Source organism: Ostrea edulis, chromosome 9 (genome assembly GCF_947568905.1).
Source record: "Ostrea edulis chromosome 9, xbOstEdul1.1, whole genome shotgun sequence".
NCBI lineage: Eukaryota > Metazoa > Mollusca > Bivalvia > Ostreida > Ostreidae > Ostrea > Ostrea edulis.
This window is the reverse complement of record NC_079172.1, coordinates 59,365,504-59,391,976: the sequence shown is the minus strand read 5'-3', so window position 1 is coordinate 59,391,976 and position 26,473 is coordinate 59,365,504. Positions and strand designations below refer to the sequence as shown.

At 34.8% G+C, this 26,473-nt stretch overlaps 1 protein-coding gene across 3 annotated transcripts in view; it reads right to left on the bottom strand.

Annotated features, from left to right (window-relative positions):
* Window positions 1-998: 998 nt before the first annotated feature.
* Window positions 999-26,473, bottom strand: part of LOC125658264 (serine/threonine-protein phosphatase 2A regulatory subunit B'' subunit beta-like) — a 41,943-nt gene continuing 16,468 nt past the window's right edge. For all 3 annotated transcript variants that reach the window (XM_048889473.2, XM_048889474.2, XM_048889472.2), the window contains 10 exons: window positions 18,782-18,884; window positions 16,454-16,528; window positions 12,880-12,966; window positions 12,501-12,657; window positions 10,878-10,926; window positions 7,235-7,321; window positions 4,244-4,388; window positions 3,156-3,305; window positions 2,656-2,756; window positions 999-2,561 (listed from right to left, as the gene is read on the bottom strand). In XM_048889473.2, the coding sequence (XP_048745430.1) occupies window positions 2,402-2,561; window positions 2,656-2,756; window positions 3,156-3,305; window positions 4,244-4,388; window positions 7,235-7,321; window positions 10,878-10,926; window positions 12,501-12,657; window positions 12,880-12,966; window positions 16,454-16,528; window positions 18,782-18,884 (1,114 nt within the window). In that variant the 3' untranslated portion in view covers window positions 999-2,401. The remainder of the gene's footprint in view (window positions 2,562-2,655; window positions 2,757-3,155; window positions 3,306-4,243; window positions 4,389-7,234; window positions 7,322-10,877; window positions 10,927-12,500; window positions 12,658-12,879; window positions 12,967-16,453; window positions 16,529-18,781; window positions 18,885-26,473) is intronic.

Sequence of the window (26,473 nt, the reverse complement as noted above, 5' to 3'; positions counted from 1 at the left end):
TTAATTTATTGATTCCAAACAAAAAAATGCTACCTAAACCCCAAAAATCCAGGACTAAGGACCCACCTTAAGTGGTTTTTTGGATCCTATAGAGGCAGTCATTTTCAAATTTCCACTGTGGGCAATATATGACTTGATTTTGGTGGATCAGCTGCAAGACTATGTTTGGCTCATTAATGTGAACATAAAGAAGTTTGTTGTAAAAACACCAAATGCCCATGGACATTGTTTTGAAGTGACATGTACTGGTAAAACTAAAATATTAATGGCCGGCTTGTCGTTTGCTTGCTTAATGTTCCTTTAAGAAGTTTTCAGTCATGTTTGGATGCCACCAATTTTCTAGGCTGCAAATTTAAACCTGAACTTGGGATTTCTCAAGATATTAAAGGGGCAACACTTGGTTTATAAAGCAAAACATGCAAACCCATAAGTTCCCCTTTTTTCAAAGGTGGACATAAATATGTGTAGGAGTGATAGTAATATGACGGTAAATATTCCACCACCACCCCAATATAATACTACTTATGTAGTCAGCAGTTAACTCTTTAATCTTTGTACAGGTGGCTTAAGGGTTATTCTTTAATCTTTGTACAGGTGATTTAAGGGTTATTCTTTAATCTTTGTACAGGTGATTTAAGGGTTATTCTTTAATCTTTGTACAGGTGATTTAAGGGTTATTCTTTAATCTTTGTACAGGTGGCTTAAGGGTTATTCTTTAATCTTTGTACAGGTGGTTTAAGGGTTATTCTTTTAAAACAACTCTGTCATTTACTAGTATTCGTGTTTGCCCAACTATCTATTTTGTATTGCTTATAGGAGTTATGAGATTGATCACTATTCGTTATCTTCACCTTGCATAAAAGCTTTTTACTTACATGTATTTGGTTTTAAAAATACTGCCGAGTTTAATAAGGGAAATTTATAATATTTAACTGTTATAGAATGGTTTTCTCAGATTTACAGTATAATAAAACCTTACCTAGAACATGAAAATGATAAAGGAAACTTAGATAATTTATTTCAGCATTAGGCCTATAGGCCAATACAACAGAACATTTTTATGACACACACATCACAGCAAAGTGAAAGATAAAATATAACATTTCTAAATTGAATTCAATAAGTTATAACAAAGAGCTACATGACATCTATATAAGACTTATGATAATTATAAATATGTTTCTGGCATTTATATAATCATTTATCATTGTGAACAATCTAAGTAATAGACAAGACATAGAGATACAATGAACAGCACTATAAAACAGTAACATTGGCATTCATCACAATATAGACACAGGTGAAGAAGTTTTCATGATTTTGTTTTTGTTTATTTTTAAAGGCCATGAGCTATTGAAAAGAAATGTTTCCTACTTCACCATACACTCTCAATACTTCCGCTTGTATTAATGACCTCGCTCTATCCTCCCTCCCTATTTCCGCTTGTATGGAGATTTGACCTCTGTGTGACCTCACTCTATCCTCCCTTCCTATTTCCGCTTGTATGGAGATTTGACCTCTGTGTGACCTCACTCTATCCTCCCTCCCTATTTCCACTTGTATGGAGATTTGACCTCTGTGTGACCTCACTCTATCCTCCCTCCCTATTACCTATTGTGTGTATTTCTTAGATGTGGATTGTATGATTACAGTATTACAAAACTGATTGATAGATAAAGAGCTTAATCAGCACCAGGTAGTCAGTGCAAAAAATGTTACCCTTGTATACAGCGGATGTACTAGTTATGAGAGTGCACATGCCCTTTTCGCTAAACCAGAGGCATTTCTGATCACAGTTTGTCAGTTTAATATTATTAATTTCTTCTTGGAAACATCTGATTGATAAGAATTTGTAAAAATATTCATAAACTTTGTGAAAGGGAATCTGAGATTGAGTTCAAAGTAATGGTCATTTCTTCATATATGAAGAAGAGGGAAAACAAAGCGAGTCACATAGGGGGCGGAGTTAGGGCGAAGTCACACGGAGGTCAAATCTCCATACAAGATCCAGAGCACCATTGTTTCCCTGTATATTTGTCAAAATAATATAAATAAAAATAACAGTCATTTTGTTTTACAGTAACTGCTTATTACCCCTGAAACAGATGCCCAAGTCATGTACAGTTTAATTTGAAATGCAGATAAAAAACACAATGCATATCTAACATTGGACCACACACCTCTCTTGCATCCATCCTATCATTCAACCTACAAACAAGGACATATCCAGAGGCTTTCATTCGTGAACTATTCATAGAAAGCCCATCAACACCTACACACAGACATAATGAAGAGTGCAAAATCTAACACTGAATTGTCTTTATAGAGTGCATCGATGAAAACTGAAGTATCACAAGTAAAAAAGGTATGCATAGATATTACAACTGATTGTAGAGTATATTTAATAGCCCATGTTATCCGTTGAGAAGTCGTAGATATCATTGTCCCTGCCATTAGAGTCATTTCCTCCCAGGTATTTGGCTGAATTACTCTGCTGAACCCTCTTCAGTTCCTGATTGATCAGTTCTTCATCATCAGGCTCAAAATCATCCTCATAGTGTCTGAAACGGAAAAAAAATCAAATGTTTTACTTAAACAACAGTAATTCGGTGTTTCCATGACAAGAGAAATATCTTCCTGATGAGAAATACATACACCTCCTCCTGGTCATTAGAGCCCTCCTCTGCAACCAGTATTTCATATTCCTCTGCTGCGTATTTCTCCCAGTCTGAAGGTTCTGAGTCGCTGTCAAAGTCCTACAAAAGTACTATCAAACTTAGCAGCAGACATTAACAAAAATCCCATCAAACAAGTCTTAGCAACAGACATTAACAAAAAGGCCCATTAAATGAGTCTTAGCAATAGACATTAACAAACAGTCCCATCAAATGAGTCTTAGCAACAGACATTAACAAAAAGTCCCATCAAATGAGTCCTAGCGACAGACATTAATAAAAAGTCCCATCAAACGAGTCTTAGCAACAGACATTAACAAACAATCCCATCAAATGAGTCTTAGCGACAGACATTAACAAACAGTCCCATCAAATGAGTCTTAGCGACAGACATTAACAAACAGTCCAATACTCAACATGCTCAATCTCATAGAATGTATTTTTCATTATTTTATTACTGTTACATAAAGCCATTCTTACCCTTGCATTAGCAAAAGGGTCACGTTGTTCATGATCCAAAAATTTGTCAAGGTTGAAAAATGTATCAAAGAAGATGTTGGCCATTTTGCAGTTTTTGAGGTCAGTCAGTGTAATTTTACTTGACACTTTTGGTCTCACTAGATCCAGCATCTGTGAATGAAAAAGCACAAATTAGAAAATGTAACTGTTGTGAAAAAATCTTTTTTATTTTCCAGAAATAGATTTATCAATTTTTAAAAAATATATGAGGAAATGAACTGCGATGCTTCACGCCGGCATATTTCATAAAGAACGTTAGCACTTTACGGAAAGTATGCTGGCATGAAGTGTTGCAGTTCATACTCTCATGTTTTTTCAAAATTGAATTTTTTTTAAAAATCTACATCAAGATTCATATGCACATTGTTCACAACTGCATCACATTCATGTGGAGATGGCTATCATTATAATTTATAATTAGTATCAAAGGTAAAAACATTGGAAAGGTAAACTTATGCAAGTGCCTTATAGGCACACCACTACCACTCACTGCACCTTATAGACACACCACTACCACTCACCTGCACCTTATAGGCACACCACTACCACTCACTGCACCTTTGTTTCATCTGACAGTTTTATACAGGTATTTTGGCTTAATGTTTCAATCCAATAGAAAGCTTCTTTGAGTATTAAATATTGAAAACCTTACTTGAGACTTATATCTAAACTAAAGCTCCATAAGGCATATCCTATCACAATGAGTGTCTACAAGCTTTTTCTATTAAGTTCCAGTGACCTTGACCTTTTTTGACCATCAACCACCAAATAAAGAGGGTTCTTCCTCTCCTGATAACAAAACTATCTGTGACATATCAAGTCAATTGAGCAAAAACTGTAGCCTGTACAATGTCTACAAGCTCAGTGTTACCCCCCCCCCCCCTCCACGAAATGCGAGGGGATATTACATTATTGCACTCTTGACTATCAGTACGACGTGTACATGTATGCAGGCTGGGACTTGTGAGAATTAAGACTTCAATCATCTGTAATTTGTATCTCCTTTAAGGAAATGGGTTTTTCTTTTCACCTTATGATATTTATGTTACCTGACAGAGGCAATCTTCAAAAGGGAGCTTTTCTATGCCTAAGGATTCCATTTTTTGCATTTGTTCATCATAAAAATACTCCATTTCATACATAGATATCACTCCATCTCCATCCAAATCCATGCAGCGGAACCAGTACTCAATGCTGAAAAACAAGAACCAGTAAACAATGTTGAAAATAAGAACCAGTAAATAATGCTGAAAACAAGAACAAGTAAACAATGCTGAAAAACAAGAACCAATAACAATGCTAAAAAACAAAAACCAGTAAACAGTGCTGAACAGGAACCAGTAAACAATGCTGAACAGGAACCAGTAAACAATGCTGTAATAACCTCCTCTCCATATCCCTCTCAATAATTGATATTACATTAGCAAATCTACAATCACATTTACCTGATCCTCAATAACCGTCATTTTCTCATCAAATCTACCACTGCAATACCCTCCTCAATATCTGTCATTATCTCATCAAATCTACCACTGCAATACCCTCCTCAATATCTGTCATTATCTCATCAAATCTACCACTGCAATACCCCATCTCAATATCCGTCATTATCTCATCAAATCTACCACTGCAATACCCTCCTCAATATCCGTCATTATCTCATCAAAGCTACCACTGCAATACCCTCCTCAATATCTGTCATTATCTCATCAAATCTACCACTGCAATACCCTCCTCAATATCTGTCATTATCTCATCAAATCTAGCACTGCAATACCCCTCCTCAATAACCGCCATTATCTCATCAAATCTACCACTGAAATACCCCTCCTCAATAACCATCATTATCTCATCAAATCTCCCACAGCAATACCCCTCCTCAATAACTGCCATTATCTCATCAAATCTACCACTGCAATACCCTCCTCAATATCTGTCATTATCTCATCAAATCTACCACTGCAATACCCCATCTCAATAACCGTCATTATTTCATCAAATCTACTAGTGCAATACCCTCCTCAATATCTGTCACTTTCTCATCAAATATACCACTGCAATACCCCTCCTCAATAACCACCATTATCTCATCAAATCTACCACTGTAATACCCCTCCTCAATAACCGTCATTATCTCATCAAATAAACCACTGCAATACCCCACCTCAATAACCGTTATAATCTCATCCATTCTACCACTGCAATACCCCTCCTCAATAACCGTCATTATCTCATCAAACATACCACTGCAATACCCCACCTCAATAACTGTCATTATCTCATCAAATCTACTTATGCAATACCCCCTCACCTTAATGATCATAAATTTTTGTATTTCTCAGCAACTCATTTAAATTTTAATATTAAGTAAACAAGATAAATACTTGGAATGTATTTTTCTCTTTTTAAGAGAATATACATGAAAGGAATTTTATAAAAAGTGAATATAAAATATGTAACAATGATACCTAAAGTGAATAGAAAGTATGTAATGATGACATCTATGTGTGAATATAAAGTATGTAATGATGACATCTATGTGTGAATATAAAGTATGTAATGAAGATACCTAAAGTGAATATAAAGTATGTAATAATGCCATCTAAAGTGAATATAAAGTATGTAATAATGCCATCTAAAGTGAATATAAAGTATGTAATGATGACATCTAAAGTGAATATAAAGTATGTAATAATGACATCTAACATGAATATAAAGTATGTAATGATGACACCTAAAGTGAATATAAAGTATGTAATGATGACATCTATGTGTGAATATAAAGTATGTAATGATGACATCTAAAGTGAATAGAAAGTATGCAATGATGACATCTATGTGTGAATATAAAGTATGTAATGATGACACCTAAAGTGAATATAAAGTATGTAATAATGACATCTAAAGTGAATATAAAGTATGTAATAATGACACCTAAAGTATATATAAAGTATGTAATGATGACATCTAAAGTGAATATAAAGTATGTAATAATGACATCTAAAGTAAATATAAAGTATGTAATGATGACACCTAAAGTGAATATAAAGTATGTAATGATGACACCTAAAGTGAATATAAAGTATGTAATAATGACATATATGTGTGAATATAAAGTATGTAATGATGACATCTAAAGTGAATATAAAGTATGTAATAATGACATCTAAAGTATATATAAAGTATGTAATGATGACATCTAAAGTAAATATAAAGTATGTAATGATGACACCTAAAGTGAATATAAAGTATGTAATAATGACATCTATGTGTGAATATAAAGTATGTAATGATGACATCTAAAGTGAATATTAAGTATGTAATGATGACATCTAAAGTGAATATAAAGTATGTAATAATGACACCTAAAGTAAATATAAAGTATGTAATGATGACCTAAAGTGAATATAAAGTATGTAATAATGACATCTAAAGTGAATATAAAGTATGTAATGATGACATCTAAAGTGAATATAAAGTATGTAATGATGACCTAAAGTGAATATAAAGTATGTAATAATGACATCGAAAGTAAATATAAAGTATGTAATGATGACATCTAAAGTGAATATAAAGTATGCAATGATGACATCTATGTGTGAATATAAAGTATGTAATAATGACATCTAAAGTGAATATAAAGTATGTAATAATGACATCTAAAGTAAATATAAAGTATGTAATGATGACATCTAAAGTGAATATAAAGTATGCAATGATGACATATAAAGTAAATATAAAGTATGTAATGATGACATCTATGTGTGAATATAAAGTATGTAATGAAGATACCTAAAGTGAATATAAAGTATGTAATGATGACATCTAAAGTGAATATAAAGTATGTAATGATGACATCTATGTGTGAATATAAAGTATGTAATGAAGATACCTAAAGTGAATATAAAGTATGTAATGAAGATACCTAAAGTAAATATAAAGTATGTAATAATGACATCTAAAGTGAATATAAAGTATGTAATAATGACATCTAAAGTGAATATAAAGTATGCAATGATGACATCTATGTGTGAAATTACCTTGTAGGATGTTTCTTATCTTCTTCTGACATCAAAAACCACACAAAGTCTGGGTAGCCCATTCTTCCATCCTTCAAACTACTGCTCCTAAAAAGTCATTGTACTTGTTTCATTAAACTGTGTAATGTGAAAATAGCATAGACAGAATTCTGTGATAATTAACATCTGCTGATAAAGAAGTGGGCAGACACTGGTTATAATTAAAACATCTACTGATACAGAAGTGGGCAGACACTAGTTATAATTAACATTTACTAATATAGAAGTGGGCAGACAATGGTTATAATTAACATTTACTGATAAAGAAGTGGGCAGACAATGGTTATAATTAACATCTACTGATACAGAAGTGGGCAGACACTGGTTATAATTAACATTTACTGATATAGAAGTGGGCAGACACTAGTTATAATTAACATCTACTGATATAGAAGTGGGCAGACACTAGTTATAATTAACATCTACTGACATAGAAGTGGGCAGACACTAGTTATAATTAACATCTACTAATATAGAAGTGGGCAGACACTAGTTATAATTAACATCTACTAATATAGAAGTGGGCAGACACTAGTTATAATTAACATCTACTAATATAGAAGTGGGCAGACACTGGTTGTAATTAACATTTACTGATAAAGAAGTGGGCAGACACTGGTTGTAATTAACATTTACTGATAAAGAAGTGGGCAGACACTAGTTATAATTAACATTTACTGATACAGAAGTGGGCAGACACTGGCTGTAATTAACATTTACTGATAAAGAAGTGGGCAGACACTGGTTATAATTAACATTTACTGATACAGAAGTGGGCAGACACTGGTTATAATTAACATTTACTGATACAGAAGTGGGCAGACAATAGTTATAATTAAAACATTTACTGATACAGAAGTGGGCAGACACTAGTTATAATTAACATCTACTAATATAGAAGTGGGCAGACACTAGTTATAATTAACATCTACTGATAAAGAAGTGGGCAGACACTGGTTATAATTAACATTTACTGATACAGAAGTGGGCAGACACTAGTTATAATTAACATTTACTGATAAAGAAGTGGGCAGACACTAGTTGTAATTAACATTTACTGATACAGAAGTGGGCAGACACTAGTTATAATTAACATCTACTGATACAGAAGTGGGCAGACACTAGTTGTAATTAACATTTACTGATACAGAAGTGGGCAGACACTGGTTATAATTAACATCTACTGATACAGAAGTGGGCAGACACTAGTTATAATTAACATCTACTGATACAGAAGTGGGCAGACACTGGTTATAATTAACATCTACTGATACAGAAGTGGGCAGACACTGGTTATAATTAACATCTACTGATTCAATGGAATCGTTTGTATCTGCATCATGCAATTTTATTCTGACATAGTCTATATCAATAACCAAAGTTCACATTTTGAAATTGTCTGGACAAATGATAAGCCTGTCAGACCGTTTATTCATTGTATACAAATGATTGTAAATGAGACAAAGTCATGCTAACCTTAGTAAAACAACTGACTTGTCAATATACCTCTTGAATTGTTCAAATAACTGCAGTGATGATATTTCAAACCATATTTTCATTTTATCACATGTATTTTCATGTAGATAATTTATTTCACATGACATAATTACTAACAATTTTGGGTTGTACAAAGAAATGCCCCATAACTAATGGAGTGACAAATCATTTCCACAGCCTTCTCTTCCAAAATGTAAAACTTCTATGGTACCAATTTTGATGTACTAGATGCGCATTTCGACAAATAATGTCTCTTCAGTGATGCTCAACCGAAATGTTTGAAATCCGAAATAACAATGAAGTTTTTAGAGCTATTATAGGGAAAAACAGTGTGCCAAAAAAGTGGAGTCAAATTCGTCGAAGGATAAGAGCTATGCGTGAGGGAGATAATCCTTCATTTGTTCATTTCTAGGTTTTAATAATCTGATCTTATGATGCAATTTACATTTTTCTACAGATGCACCAATTGACAATGTTTGTTTAAATCAAGTTGGTTCAAACCTACATGAGCCCAAAAAGGGATATGACATATATGGCCACATCATCTTAAAAGTTACAGTGACCTTAAAGGGGCATGGACATGATTTGAGCTGAAAATTTTCAAATTTTACTTTTCCATTTTCACTGTTTACAATGCTTATCTAAAGTATTTCTAATGGTCAACCAAAATTTGAATAGCAGTTGTTCAGTTACAAGTGAGATACATCACTCACAAAACTTTGTAATGTAAACAAGGCTCGTGCCATGTTTTTGTTTACATATAAATTGCTTGATTGAAAATAGCATGATTGTTTAAAATAAAATGAGATGTGCCAAACACTAGAAACTATTTAATTGTGTTCAAAATTAACTTTTAAATTGAAAAATCTGCTTTAAACAAACCTTTACTAGTATATTAAACCCATGTAAACAAATGGCATAAGTCTTGTTTCCATAACAAAGAATTGTGAGCTAGATGTATCTCCCACGTACCTTGGCAAATGACATTCAAATTTTTGTTGACCATTAGAAATACCTTAGTTAAGTATTCTAAACATTAACAAGAGCAACGCCAACGTGGCATAATACGCCCATAGATTTTGCTCAAGTGGGATTCATATTTTAGTGAAGTTAGCACTGTCCTCTATGAGCTAATTCATTATTATTCTTGTAGAAATGGATATCAAGATATGAAGAGAGATAGCCTTAGAATGCACTACTTCATAAATATGCTAATGGTTCGGTATCCTGCCCACAAGGTTTTCCTGATAAGTGATACTACGACCTTGACCTTTGACCTTGAAAAAACAATAGGCACCTTTCTCTCATCATGATGATCAAATATACCAAGTTATAATATCCTGGAGCTTACGGTTCGGTTTGTATCCTGCCCACAAGGTTTTCCTAATAAGTGATACTATGACCTTGACCTTTGTTCTCTGACCTTGAAAAACAATAGGCATCTTCCTCTCATCATGGTGATCAAATATACCAAGTTATAATATCCTGGAGCTTACGGTTCGGTTTGTATCCTGCCCACAAGGTTTCCCTAATAAGTGATACTACGACTTTGACCTTGAAAAACAATAGGCATCTTCCTCTCATCATGGTGATCAAATGTACCAAGTTGTAAAGTCCTAGGGCTTATGGTTCAGTCTGTATCCTGCCCACAAGGTCCGGACAGACAGACGGACGGACGACGCCATACCATAATATATCTTCGATGGGCGTATAAAAATGAAAAAATAAAATTTGAAAATTTTCAGCTCAAATAGTGTCCATGTCCCTTTAATGTAGGGTACGGAACACCTACCTATGATGGAGAATTACAGTGGCCTTAATGTAGGGTACGGAACACCTACCTATGATGGAGAATTACAGTGGCTTTAATGTAGGGTACGGAATACCTACCTATGATGAAGAATTACAGTGGCCTTAATGTACAGTTTTATTAATCAAGGGCACAATGACTTAATCTCAAAGTGTGACACATTTTCTTTCCAAGATTAAGTTATGAGACATGAAAAAGCTAACAGACAGACAGATGGACGGACACAAAAGATCGATCGACACACCATGATAACTCCCACATTAGACAGGCATATAAAAAGTGGAAAAAATCACTTACTTGATTACAGACCCTGAAAATATTCTGTCTATGACTTTCAGAGATACAGCTGGAAAAAAGCAAAGATATATATATATATATATATATATATATATATATATATATACATGTATGTGCAAATTTCAATATGTTAGTTTGTAAAATTCAGAGTTTTGATAATGTGTGTAATATAAATAACTCAGAGGATATAGTTCTATCAAAGCTTGACAAGATCTTAAAGAGCTATAGGTCATTTATCTGTACTGGTTTTATATTCAAAGGTCAAGGGTCACTAACAGTCTTTTTCAGTATACAATTTTTTTTAGAAAGTACAACATGATGATGATTGAAGATCTGTAAAGATGACAATTTTTACAACAGCATGCAAATTAGTTATCAACCGCGTAATCTTATACATAAAGTGAACCAAGATTTTCTTATGTTTTAGGAGTCCCAAAAACATCAAAAATTGATATTCATAAATATATGTACATGTATTACTCAAAGAATTTGACATCTATTAAAAAGACTTGCATTGGAGTGAGGGGTGGCGCATTGCTTGATGCCACTGAGTGGTTTCTGGGGGTAGGGGTGGGGCATTGCTTGATGCCACTGGGTGGTTCTGGGGGTAAGGGATGGGGGTATTGCTTGACACCACTGGGTGGTTTCTAAGGGTGAGAGTTGGGACATTGTTTGATGCCTCTAGGTGGTTCCTGGAGGTGAGGGATGGAGCATTGCTTGGCACCACTGGGTGGTTTCTGGAGGTGAGGGGTGGGGCATTGCTTGACACCACTGGGTCGTTCTGGGGGTAAGGGGTGGGGAGTTGCTTGATGCCACTGGGTGGTTTCTAAGGGTGAGGGGTGAGGTGTTACTTGATGCCAATGGGTGGTTCCTGGGGGTGAGGCATTGCTTGACGCCACTGGGTGGTTTCTAAGGGTGAGGGTGGTTTCTGAGGGTGAGGGGTGTGGCGTTGCTTGATGTCATAGGGTGGTTTCTAGGGGTGAGGGGTGGGGTATTGCTTGATGTCAAAGGGTGGTTTCTAGGGGTGAGGGGTGGCACATTCTTAACGCCATTAGGTGGTTTCTAGGGGTGAGGGGTGGGGTGTTGCTCAATGCCACTGGGTGCTTTCTGATATCCTTGTTTTAAATCTGCCATAAATGTACATATCAATAAATGTCTAAGGTTTAACATCGCACTGGGATTGAAAATTGAACAAACGCCTCCCGGTAGCTAAGCAAGCACCCTCTAGTTGCCTTTCCATCTATCACAATTTAACTTTCTGAACCTTTTTCCATCAAGTTCATACAATAAATTTATATATATATATATATATATATATATATATCCAATAATAAAAGTCAAGAAACACAAAACTCGAATAACATTTCACTGTTAGCGCTTTCGGCTTTAATGCCTCTTCAGACAGTTATAAATTTTACAGAAACAAGATGTGTTTGTGAAACACTGCATGATGCCCCCAGATTACAACAAAGTAGAACCAGGTCAAAGGTCAATGTTAAGGTTACAAGGTGAAAGATTTTGGTGTCAATGGAAAGGTCTTGCCACAAGAAATACACATATATTTTCATATATAGTCCTTTTAGACAAATTCAAACATATACCGACAGATGACATTGTTTTTACCATGATCATTATGCCGTGCTAAATCTTCCTTGCTGATGTAAAGGTCGTGATCCTTGTCCAGCTCCCAGAATTTACAGTAAATCACATAGAAATGTTCATATGAAAAGAAATCTGTTATTTGATTGATGTCATCTTCTTGTTCCAAAAGGGAAATAGTCTGAAAAGAAAAGCACACGTGTTAATATAAGACTAAAACATTATCTGTAATCATCCATATAACAGAGAGAGAGAGAGAGAGAGAGAGAGAGAGAGAGAGAGAGAGAGAGAGAGGGAGAGAGAGAGAGAGAGAGGAGAGAGAGAGAGAGAGAAGCATTAAAACATGGATTTGAATGTCATCATTATCAGTCTAGATTTAAGTACACACAACGATTTTACAAACCTGTAAGAAGTTGCTTTTCCTGAGTTCACTGATGGTTACCTTTCCTGACCACGACCTGTTGATACTGTAGAATATCCGTGCTATAACCTGCAACGGCAATATCACATGTTCCTTTAGTTTGAAAATTCATCCTCAACATGAGTTAGCTGAATATCGCTCACATATACATGAATAACTAACATACAAGTCTTGCAATTTCCTGATGAATTAGTATTGTTTTTCTTTAAATAAATTTCCCAAGACAAAAAGCTAAATTTATACATTGGTTTTTTATTTACAATCTTTGATGTACAGAAAATGCTATGTGTAATTATTGTATTTTTATTATTTCAGTAACATATAGGTCCGATGGGCCGAGTATTATTTTGAATTGGCATTTAATTATACGAAATGTTGTACGTATGATAACATGTCACTATAATAAATTATTTACTCACTGACTCTGTATTGCAACACCCGAGTGTGGATATTTAACAATACAACACTCTAGTGTGGATATTTAACAATACAACACTCTAGTGTGGATATTTAACAATACAACACCCTAGTGTGGATATTTAACAATACAACACCCTAGTGTGGATATTTAACAATACAACACTCTAGTGTGGATATTTAACAATACAACACTCTAGTGTGGATATTTAACAATACAACACTCTAGTGTGGATATTTAATTAGGAAGTTACTGCATGTGCTTGAACAATATCCTTATGATTCTTAAGGTAATTCCCCATACCACATCTTAGTATTGAAAAATCTACAGATTTCTATCAAAATTTGCATGTATTTTGTTGAGAATGTATATTGACCAAATTCCCGAAGAAAAATATATTTAGCGGCCTTTCCCACAGTATAGCTACTTCTAAAAATAGAACACATCACTTTAAAACAAGCAGTGTTAATATACATACATTTTAAGGCCCTGTCTTTATCTAAATGATAGAAATATGTTTCTTTCATATGAATTGAAGAAAATGTATTGCATTTGACTGTTTTCAATAATTTTTCATCTACTGAACTATGTTCTTGGTTTCAAGGTGATGAAAATGCACGTATAGTAGTCAAATTTTGACTAATCATAGCCTACCATATCCGGAAAATTGTGTTTCCAAAAACCTTCAGATTTTTTAAACATTTCAATAAGTTTTACCTTTACACTCCAGCTATCATTTGACATCAGAAGTAGTTAGGGTATCGGATAATTTGAGAGCCCAATGACCCCCTCTAGGTTAAAAACCTTGAAAAAACGCATATTGGAAAATGGTGTCTAAAATTCCTATATTTGCAAATATGTTTCATTCGTGATCGATCATCATTTACATTATTAAATTACCATTTCAAGAAATATTACAGGGTGGTTTTTGAAAAACTGTTTAAAACATTAAAGCTTCAAAAAGCTAAAAACCACTTTCATTGATTGCCGTAAGCTTTAGGGATCAGGCTTGAAGTTAGAAAAATCCTAACTTTACTATGGAGCTTACTAAATCTATAGCCTACGTCATATGAACACTGACGTGACGTCACAATAGATGAAAAAATAAAATTATGTCGCCAGATCTAGTTGGAACAAAGTGATGTAGATCAGAATGATTTTTACATTTTTCGCTCATTCAGAGAATGGTAACCTATGCTCAAGTTACAAATTTTGGGAAATTCGAATATTTTAAAACACCCGAAATCTGTATTCCTCGCCCACTTGGTAATTTTTAGTTCCTGCTCGTTTTGAACAATACGATACAGCCATGTGATGTGAGTGTTAACAACATGTAACTACCGCGTACATTCCGAGTTGTTTTAATCAAAACATCAGTAAAGGTCATGTCCGGCCAGAAAAGTGTTTGATAAAAGAAAATTACACTACAACACCCATAATCCATACTCAATGATGTTGTACGTCAAGAACACAAACACATGACACCTAGGCCTAGCTAGAGATAGGGCCTAAATATGTGACAAATCTGTCAGCGTATGATCTAAATTGAACACCCTGAAATCATTAGACACAACAGAGATATACACATACATTGTACATGTATATGCACATTTATTATGGATTCAAAAGGCCTCGAAAGTGATTTTTGTCATGTAAATAAATATAAAAAATTTGCAAGGGGGGGGGGGGGTTATAATGTCAGTATAGCTTTAGATTATGCATATATTTTATTTAGATTATGACAATATCGATCATATTCTTTCAGGTTTAAATAAATTATAGGGAACACATAACAAAAATAAGTCACTGTCAGTACATGTAGCACACAAAAATTTGCATTTTGTTGAATAGGAGATTTGATATTTCTACCCATCATTAATGATCAGAAATCACACAAAAGAAATGTAGATACATTGAAAGTCGGCAACACAATTTAACATCATAATCTGTAATATTTGCAGAAATCTCACGGGAATTACTGAACGAATGTGTGTCATAACGCAATGTGTATAGAGAGTTTACGACTTCGCGATGTACATAACTATAAGCATTTTCTCTCCCGAGCGTTGTCTTGTATAAAACCGGCTTGTTTGTATTATTGCGATTCGTATGTTGTTTTTCAATTCTAAATCTTTGTTGTTTGCTTTCAAACAATCAGTCCTAATACGGTCTACAAAATTCACCAAAATGCCATCGGGTTCGTTGAATGTGTGATAACATTCGTGACTCGTGAATAACGTTCCTAACGTTATTTGACGTCGTCTGGGGAATTACCTTAAGAATGCCTTTTTTTATGAAACGTCTTATACATTCCCACCTTTTGCAGGTCCACCCTCAAGGTCATAATTACAAGCAAGAATCTGTATCACATGATAATTCTTCCATATCAATTTGAAAAATGGTAAACCTGTCACTCTCAAGAAGAAAATTTTCAATGAATTTTCCTGTACACTCTCTTGTAGATCTTAAACCCCATGTACTCCCATAGCCACCCCAGGGTTCATGATGTGAAGAAATTCAAATTTATCACTAGATCAGAATACTCCTATATTGATTTGACAAATGATATCCTTATGGTTCTTAAGAAAAAGATTTTCCATGAATTTTCTTAGATATTTCTTTGTTAATTTCTGAATCCCTACCGTGGCCCTACTCAGTCCCTGGGGGCTGTGGTATGAACAAGCTTGAATCTAAGCTACACGAGTAGGCTTGCATATTGATTTGGCAACTTGTAATCTTGTGGTTCTTGAAGAGAACCTAAAGAATATACTTATGTATATTCATCTGTCAAACTTTTTAACACTCCATTGTGACCCCATCCTTGCTCTGGGGAACATGATTTGAACAGATTTTATTCTTTATAATATAAGAAGCTTATATGCATGTGAAGTCACCCACACCCACACCCCTGCACACCATCCCCTCCCCCCTTAGGGGCCGGTGAAGGATGCTTTACTAGTCAAGTTTGGTTGGAATTGGTTTTGTAGCTCTTGAAAAGAAATTAATGATGTGAAAATTTACAGATGCCAGACAATTTGACATTAACAGACAAATTTTGATCAGAAAACTTGATGTGCTAAACGTTAAACCAAACCCAGAAGATAAACATGTTAATTTAACAGAGAATCCTATATATACCGTGTTAATATATCTCGAATGGAACTCTGGAGCCTCTTGAAGAAACGTTAGTCCTGGATGAGTGTCCACCACGTCCTACAACAGAATACGACATGTTATAACAATAATACAACACACATTTTATAACAATAATACAACACACACGTGTTATAGGAACATCCTACAACAGAATACAACACGTTATAACAATAATACAACACACACATTATAGGAACATCCTACAACAGAATACAACATGTTATAACAATAATACAACACACATGTTATAACAATAATACAACACACACATTATAGGAACATCCTACAACAGAATACAACACGTTATAACAATAATACAACACACATGTTATAACAATAATACAACACACACATTATAGGAACATCCTACAACAGAATACAACATGTTATAACAATAATACAACACACATGTAATAGGAACATCCTACAACAGAATACAACACGTTATAACAATAATACAACACACACATTACAGGAACATCCTACAACAGAATACGACATGTTATAACAATAATACAACACACATGTAATAGGAACATCCTACAACAGAATACAACACGTTATAACAATAATACAACACACACATTATAGGAACATCCTACAACAGAATACAACATGCTATAACAATAATACAACACACACATTATAGGAACATCCTACAACAGAATACGACATGTTATAACAATAATACAACACACATGTAATAGGAACATCCTACAACGAAATACAACACGTTATAACAATAATACAACACACACATTATAGGAACATCCTACAACAGAATATGACATGTGATAACAATAATACAACACACATTTTATAACAATAATACAACACACATGTTATAGGAACGTCCTACAACAGAATACAACACGTTATAACAATAATACAACACACACATTATAGGAACATCCTACAACAGAATACGACATGTTATTACAATAATACAACACACATGTTATAGGAACATCCTACAACAGAATACAACATGTTATAACAATAATACAACACACATGTTATAACAATAATACAACACACATGTTATAGGAACGTCCTACAACAGAATACAACACGTTATAACAATAATACAACACACATGTAATAGGAACATCCTACAACAGAATACAACATGTTATAACAATAATACAACACACACGTGTTATTATAGGAACGTCCTACCACATAATACAACATGTTATATCAATAATACAACACGTGTTATAGGAACGTCCTACAACAGAATACGACATGTTATAACAATAATGCAACACACATTTTATAACAATAATACAACACACATGTGTTAGAGGAACATCCTACAACAGAATACGACATGTTATAACAATAATACAACACACATGTTATAGGAACATCCTACAACAGAATACAACATGTTATAACAATAATACAACACACATGTTATAACAATAATACAACACACACAGTATAGGAACATCCTACAACAGAATACAACATGTTATAACAATAATACAACACACATGTAATAGGAACATCCTACAACAGAATACAACACGTTATAACAATAATACAACACACACATTATAGGAACATCCTACAACAGAATACGACATGTTATAACAATAATACAACACGTGTTATAGGAACGTCCTACAACAGAATACAACATGTTATAACAATAATACAACACACAAGTTATGGGGTCTCATTCATCTAGTACACATCAATTTCTGTTGTGAAATATTTCTGTTTTAAATCTAAATCAGATAATCTGAAGTGTTAGTGTAAATCAATTCAATCAATACAAGCATTACCAAACTATCAAAAATCGGATAATCGGATACATTGTAATCTTATAGCCATTTTTGGCCATGAAATTCAAACACTCTTTGATTTCTCTAAAATTCAGTGATTCCACGGTTGAAAATTGGCTTTTCTCTAATCTCATTTCTCCCCTGTTATAAGACATCACAAAGTGGTGATTGCATCATCCTTGAAATTTTTTACAGAGTATCAACCAAACATCAGAAATTTAATCTATGGTAATAGCTCATGTTTTGGTACTAGGATATTAGCTTGCAACATTCTGAAAAATCATCTAATTTTTGTCTTTAGCCATCACTAATTTATATACAAGAGTTACCCAAGTGGTGCATATTCTTTTGGTAAATTCTTTTTCTGAAAATTCTCCAAAATCTTATAGTTCAAATATCCTGTATTAGTGCCAAATTAGACTATTTGTGAACCGATTTCTTTAAGCATACGAAAACAGTAGAGGTACATAAGAATGAGAAATCCTATTAAAAATTCTCTTTCAAATCACGGCGTTACCTGAACAAAAATGAAGAAATCTTCCTCATCCAAACAGTTACAATTCTCTTTGGCTGCTAACTTCACAAACTGGGCGGCTTCATCATGGCATGGTAGAAAAACCCTGAGCAAAAAGTACAGTTACAGTAACAGTATATTTTATATGAACTATTTCACTTGTGTTATATTGCACTTTTGATCTACACACCTACAATAAGTGAAGGTGGGATGGGTTCGGTACTTGTACAGTTTACTCCAGATATATTGAAATTCAGGGGATTGACCTGAATTGTTCATTATATCCAAAGTTCAATATAAGGCCAAATAAAAAAAAATGTGTGGTTGCGGTTACCCTAGTTTTTACCCCCGACCCTAAACTTTTTTTTGACTATTTCCAAAATCAGTTACCGTATTTTGCCGAATTTAATGCACACTTTTTTAAAGATTTTTTTTATGAGAAGGGGTACATAATATATACCACTATACATAAAGGTTTTTGACCCGTTTTCCTTCAGGTGAAGCTTGACTGAAGTTCATTCATAGCCAATATATAGATACCGCTAAAATGCTAAGCTGTAAACACTTACTACAGGCCATCTAACATTAGACAGAAAGTGACTGCAAATTTCAAGTTGTTTGAATATACTGAGCGATCACCCGCCTTATTTTGAAAAATTTGGATAGATTTAAAAACTTGGAAGGGCTTGAAAACAGTACTCTGGTTGAAATATCATTAATTCCTACTTTCATGTTCAAAAACCTCATTTTGGCAAATGCACTAAATTTTTTCTGCATTTATTTCTTTATTTGAAATATATATATACAGGTATATATAAGAATTGTCAAAACTAGGGTGATCCATACCAAGTTTGATAGGCATATATCACACCATATATAAATGGTACATGCAAGAAAGTGAAAGTAAAAGAAAATTGTGTTTCCATTTAAAATCTATCATTAAAAAAAATTAATTAAAATAATAAAATAAAATCCCTATCTACCTACCCATTTTTCAAGGGATTGATGATTGATTGATGTTTTCTGCCACACTCAACAATTTTCCAGTTATCTGGTGGCGCCCAGTTTTTGTTGGTGGAAGAGAGAACCCAGATACGATGTCTCTGGGACGAGACCAGCAACCTTCCGAAAGTAAACTGGGAAACTTTCTCACTTACCGGCGCGAGCAGGATTCGAACCCGCGCCGACAGAGGTGAGAGGCCGTGTGATGTTGAGCACGATGCTCTAACCACTTGGCCACTGAGGCCCCATTTTTTCAAGGGAGTGTAACCGGAACCACACATATTTTATTTGGCCTAACTGATGTTTATCAATATAACTAAAATTACTGGTGATTTATACCACAGATAGTTCAATATATTGATTGATTATTTTTTAACGTTCCTATCGAGAATACTTCACTCATATGGAGACGTCACCATTGCCAGTGAAGGGCTGCAAAATTTAGGCCTATGCCCGGTGCTTATGGCCTTTGAGCAGGGAGAGATCTTTATTGTGCCACGGGACCTCGGTTTTTGCGGTCTCATCCGAAGGACCACCCCATTTAGTCGCCTCTTACGACAAGCAAGGGGTACTGAGGACCAATTCTAATCTGGGTCCCCACAGGATTAGTTCAATATACACTGTTAAGAGACTTCAATATAACAGATAATTCAACATAAGAGACTTCCATTTCTCACATTATCACCAGTGTGAGATCGACTTTGCCCATGCGAGACAGCCATGTGAGATTTTTCTGTCTTACATTGTGTATTACTACGCCGCGAACGTCACTACTTTTAAAACGTAAACAAAAATCGTCTGCAAAAAATAAATAGGCCTAATAAATCATGGAGGGTGCAAATGGTACTAGTACTAGATTTAAACGTGTGGAAACATCTACTTTCATTGAGGTTAATGAAAATTCCAATACACTACGAAAAACAATGGGTCATTTGAACATTTTACGTGAGTATTTTGAACTGAAAGGGGAGTCAAGAGAAATTCATGATATTCCCCCCATTGAGCTGGACCCTCTGTTGGCAAACTTTATTGTGAGCGTTAGAACCAAATCGGGTGAAGAATATGAGCCCTCAACTCTAAGAGGGATATGTTAGGGAGTTTTGAAAGGCACTTAAAACGTCACCGTTATCAATATTCATTAATTACTAGCTTCGAATTTGCTCAGTGCAGAGAAGCCCTCAAGGCAAAACAAAAAGATTTAAAAGCACAGGGACGTGGAAATAAACCTCGAAGATCTGACTCTTTAACACCTGACGAAATTGAAAAACTCTACACAACTGAACAATTAGGAAAAACTACACCAACATCTTTGATAAACACGTTGTGGTTTAACAACACATTGTATTTTGGCATGCGAGGGGGGACCGAACATCATAAAATGAAATGGGGTGATGTTGTTTTGAAAAGAGATGAGGGATTTCAACTTGACTATCTAGAATATCATGAGAGGGCCACCAAGACTAGAACGGGTGTTGATGTCACTGATAGCCGAGCTTGCCCTCCTCGCATGTATGCAACCCCTGATGACCCTGAAAAATGTCCGGTATCTATCTACATTGTGTACAAATCTAAACGCCCCGAAGGATACTCCACACAAGAAGACCCATTCTACATTTCCGTTGTAACTAACGAGAAACACCCAAGGATGGAGGACCGATGGTTTATATCTAGTCCTATCGGCATCAATAAACTCAATGACCTTATGAAAAGAATGTCAAAAAATGCTGGCCTACCTGATAATAAGAAAATCACCAACACAAGTGTCCGTAAAACCCTCGTCCAGAGAATGACGGATTCGAATGTCCCTGACACATTGCAAGTGTATGTAACGGGCCACAAAAACATTCAATCGTTGAACAATTACCGCACAATAAATGATTCACAGAAATTCGCAATCAGCAACATTTTATCCAAATCCTCATCCAATACTTCTTCTCTGGTTCCAATCCCAAACCCTTCTACACAAAACAGCTCTCGTTTCGAAACAGCATCAGCAGACAGGGCCCTACCTAGCTCCACAATATCCCAGCCAACCTTCGACTTGGGCACACCGTTTTCAGAAAATACCGCCATTCAAACTCAAACAAACCAGGTCGCACACCAATCTACATCAACGAGTACTCAGCATTCCATGGGGTCGATATTTAGCGGTGGACAAATTTATGGCAATGTAACCATCAATATAACGAACAACACCTATCAATCCAGGAAACGAATCCGTGTGATTGAATCGGACTCAGACTAAAACATCTTGCATAAACAGACATGACTACGTCACACAAAGGAATGTGAATGACCTACATTATGTAGATCAATTTCTGACGTCAACATTCCATCCAAATTAAAAATTTCTGATCATGTCTGAAATTATTAAATGTATTCCAAACATTATTGTTCAACTGATTAAAATTTAAGTTATATTTTCCCTTAAAATTGTTACTATGGTTCACTTCTTGACTAGCACTATATGTAGGTCGCGGAATGATACACTGAAGGGGAATTTGATCATGCCCGTTTGACATTATTTAAATGATCTAGTCTTAAATTGAAATGATCTGAATAGATGGAAATAAAATTTCAAGTTTACACATTAGTGTAAACCATTTTCAAGTACGATTTATATGATGAAGTACTTAAATCTAAGATAGGATTTGAAAGAAGAAATGTAATTTTTTTAATGCTGGTGAGAGGCGGTTAATTTGGGTCAAATAATGTGAGAAAAATAATCATTCATTATAAACTCGTGTGGGATAGTGAAATTCCACCTCGGGGCCAAGATTCACGGTCTAGGACGAGGCAAAGCCTCGTCCTAGACCGTGAATCTTGTTCCCTCGGTGGAATTTCACTATCCCACACTCGTACTAATGAAGGATTCTATTAATAACAGATAGTTCAATATAAGAGACTTCAATATAACAGACAGTCTGACTAAAGCCAGCCCCTACTAATTCACTCCTACAACAAAGTGAATTAGTAGGGGCTAATGACATTCATTTCTTCAATGTTTTCCCTTTACAAAATAGTGGCCTGGACAAGGATTTCAAACTTCCTAAAGAGTGACCTTGACCTTATAGCCAAATGACCATAATCCATGGTCACCATATAAGCAACCTTGTCTTTTCATCAGGCAAAAAGTATTTGTGTTTAGTTTCCTAATGACTCTGGGCTAGCTCCTGACTTGTTTTAGAGTTTCCTAATGACTATGTGCTAGCTCCTGACTTGTTTTAGAGTTTCCTAATGACTAGGTGCTAGCTCCTGACTTGTTTTAGAGTTTCCTAATGACTAGGTGCTAGCTCCTGACTTGTTTTAGAGTTTTCTAATGACTCTATGTGCTATTTAACTCCTGACTTGTTTTAGAGTTTCCTAATGACTATGTGCTAGCTCCTGGCTACTCAGTGTCAATATTTTTCAAAATTTTTTTAGTGCCTAACCTGCATGAGCCTAAGTGGCCGTAATGTACCTCTATTCTTGCATTGTTAGGGGGAGTTCCTTTCTTTAATGCTATTCTCACATTGTTAGGGAGACTTCCTTTCTTTAATTCTATTCTCACATTGTTAGGGAGACTTCCTTTCTTTAATTCTATTCTCACATTGTTAGGGAGACTTCCTTTCTTTAATTCTATTCTCACATTGTTAGGGAGACTTCCTTTCTTTAATGCTATTCTCACATTGTTAGGGAGACTTCCTTTCTTTAATGCTATTCTCTATTCTCACAATGTTAGGGGGAGTTCCTTTCTTTATTTCTATTCTCACATTGTTAGGGAGACTTCCTTTCTTTAATTCTATTCTCACATTGTTAGGGAGACTTCCTTTCTTTAATGCTATTCTCTATTCTCACAATGTTAGGGGGAGTTCCTTTCTTTATTTCTATTCTCACATTGTTAGGGAGACTTCCTTTCTTTAATTCTATTCTCACATTGTTAGGGAGACTTCCTTTCTTTAATTCTATTCTCACATTGTTAGGGAGACTTCCTTTCTTTAATGCTATTCTCTATTCTCACAATGTTAGGGGGAGTTCCTTTCTTTATTTCTATTCTCACATTGTTAGGGAGACTTCCTTTCTTTAATTCTATTCTCACATTGTTAGGGAGACTTCCTTTCTTTAATTCTATTCTCACATTGTTAGGGAGACTTCCTTTCTTTAATTCTATTCTCACATTGTTAGGGAGACTTCCTTTCTTTAATTCTATTCTCACATTGTTAGGGAGACTTCCTTTCTTTAATGCTATTCTCACATTGTTAGGGACACTTCCTTTCTTTAATGCTATTCTCTATTCTCACAATGTTAGGGAGAGTTCCTTTCTTTAATGCTATTCTCACATTGTTAGGGGGACTTCCTTTCTTTAATTCTATTCTCACATTGTTAGGGAGACTTCCTTTCTTTAATGCTATTCTCACATTGTTAGGGAGACTTCCTTTCTTTAATGCTATTCTCACATTGTTAGGGAGAGTTCCTTTCTTTAATGCTATTCTCTATTCTCACAATGTTAGGGGGAGTTCCTTTCTTTATCTCTATTCTCACATTGTTAGGGAGACTTCCTTTCTTTAATGCTATTCTCTATTCTCACATTGTTAGGGAGACTTCCTTTCTTTAATTCTATTCTCACATTGTTAGGGAGACTTCCTTTCTTTAATTCTATTCTCACATTGTTAGGGGGAGTTCCTTTCTTTAATGCTATTCTCACATTATTAGGGAGACTTCCTTTCTTTAATTCTATTCTCACATTGTTAGGGAGACTTCCTTTCTTTATCTCTATTCTCACATTGTTAGGGAGATTTCCTTTCTTTAATTCTATTCTCACATTGTTAGGGGGAGTTCCTTTCTTTAATGCTATTCTCACATTATTAGGGAGACTTCCTTTCTTTAATGCTATTCTCACATTGTTAGGGAGACTTCCTTTCTTTAATGCTATTCTCACATTGTTAGGGAGAGTTCCTTTCTTTAATGCTATTCTCACATTGTTAGGGAGAGTTCGTTTCGTTAATTCTATTCTCACAATGTTAGGGGGAGTTCCTTTCTTTATTTCTATTCTCACAATGTTAGGGAGACTTCCTTTCTTTAATTCTATTCTCACAATGTTAGGGAGACTTCCTTTCTTTATTTCTATTCTCACAATGTTAGGGGGAGTTCCTTTCTTTAATGCTATTCTCACATTGTTCAGGAGAGTTCCTTTCTTTAATGCTATTTTCACATTGTTAGGGGGAGTTCCTTTCTTTAATTCTATTCTCACATTGTTAGGGAGACTTCCTTTCTTTAATTCTATTCTCACAATGTTAGGGAGACTTCCTTTCTTTAATGCTATTCTCACAATGTTAGGGAGACTTCCTTTCTTTAATTCTATTCTCACAATGTTAGGGAGAGTTCCTTTCTTTAATGCTATTCTCACTTTGTTAGGGGGAGTTCCTTTCTTTAATGCTATTCTCACATTGTTAGGGGGAGTTCCTTTCTTTAATTCTATTCTCACATTGTTAGGGAGACTTCCTTTCTTTAATTCTATTCTCACAATGTTAGGGAGACTTCCTTTCTTTAATGCTATTCTCACAATGTTAGGGAGACTTCCTTTCTTTAATTCTATTCTCACAATGTTAGGGAGAGTTCCTTTCTTTAATGCTATTCTCACTTTGTTAGGGGGAGTTCCTTTCTTTAATGCTATTCTCACATTGTTAGGGGGAGTTCCTTTCTTTAATGCTATTCTCACATTGTTAGGGGGACTTCCTTTCTTTAATGTTATTCTCACATTGTTAGGGGGAGTTCCTTTCTTTAATGCTATTCTCACATTATTAGGGAGACTTCCTTTCTTTAATGCTATTCTCACATTGTTAGGGGGAGTTCCTTTCTTTAATGCTATTCTCACATTGTTAGGGGGACTTCCTTTCTTTAATGCTATTCTCACATTGTTAGGGGGAGTTCCTTTCTTTAATGCTATTCTCACATTGTTAGGGAGACTTCCTTTCTTTAATTCTATTCTCACATTGTTAGGGAGACTTCCTTTCTTTAATTCTATTCTCACATTATTAGGGAGACTTCCTTTCTTTAATGCTATTCTCACATTGTTAGGGAGACTTCCTTTCTTTAATTCTATTCTCACAATGTTAGGGAGACTTCCTTTCTTTAATGCTATTCTCGCATTGTTAGGGAGACTTCCTTTCTTTAATGCTATTCTCACATTGTTAGGAAGACTTCCTTTCTTTAATGCTATTCTCACATTATTAGGGAGACTTCCTTTCTTTAATGCTATTCTCACATTGTTAGGGAGAGTTCCTTTCTTTAATGCTATTCTCTATTATCACAATGTTAGGGGAAGTTCCTTTCTTTAATTCTATTCTCACATTGTTAGGGAGACTTCCTTTCTTTAATGCTATTCTCGCATTGTTAGGGAGAGTTCCTTTCTTTAATGCTATTCTCACATTGTTAGGGGGAGTTCCTTTCTTTAATTCTATTCTCACATTGTTAGGGAGACTTCCTTTCTTTAATGCTATTCTCGCATTGTTAGGGAGACTTCCTTTCTTTAATTCTATTCTCACATTGTTAGGGAGACTTCCTTTCTTTAATGCTATTCTCGCATTGTTAGGGAGACTTCCTTTCTTTAATTCTATTCTCGCATTGTTAGGGAGACTTCCTTTCTTTAATGCTATTCTCACATTGTTAGGGAGACTTCCTTTCTTTAATTCTATTCTCACATTGTTAGGGAGA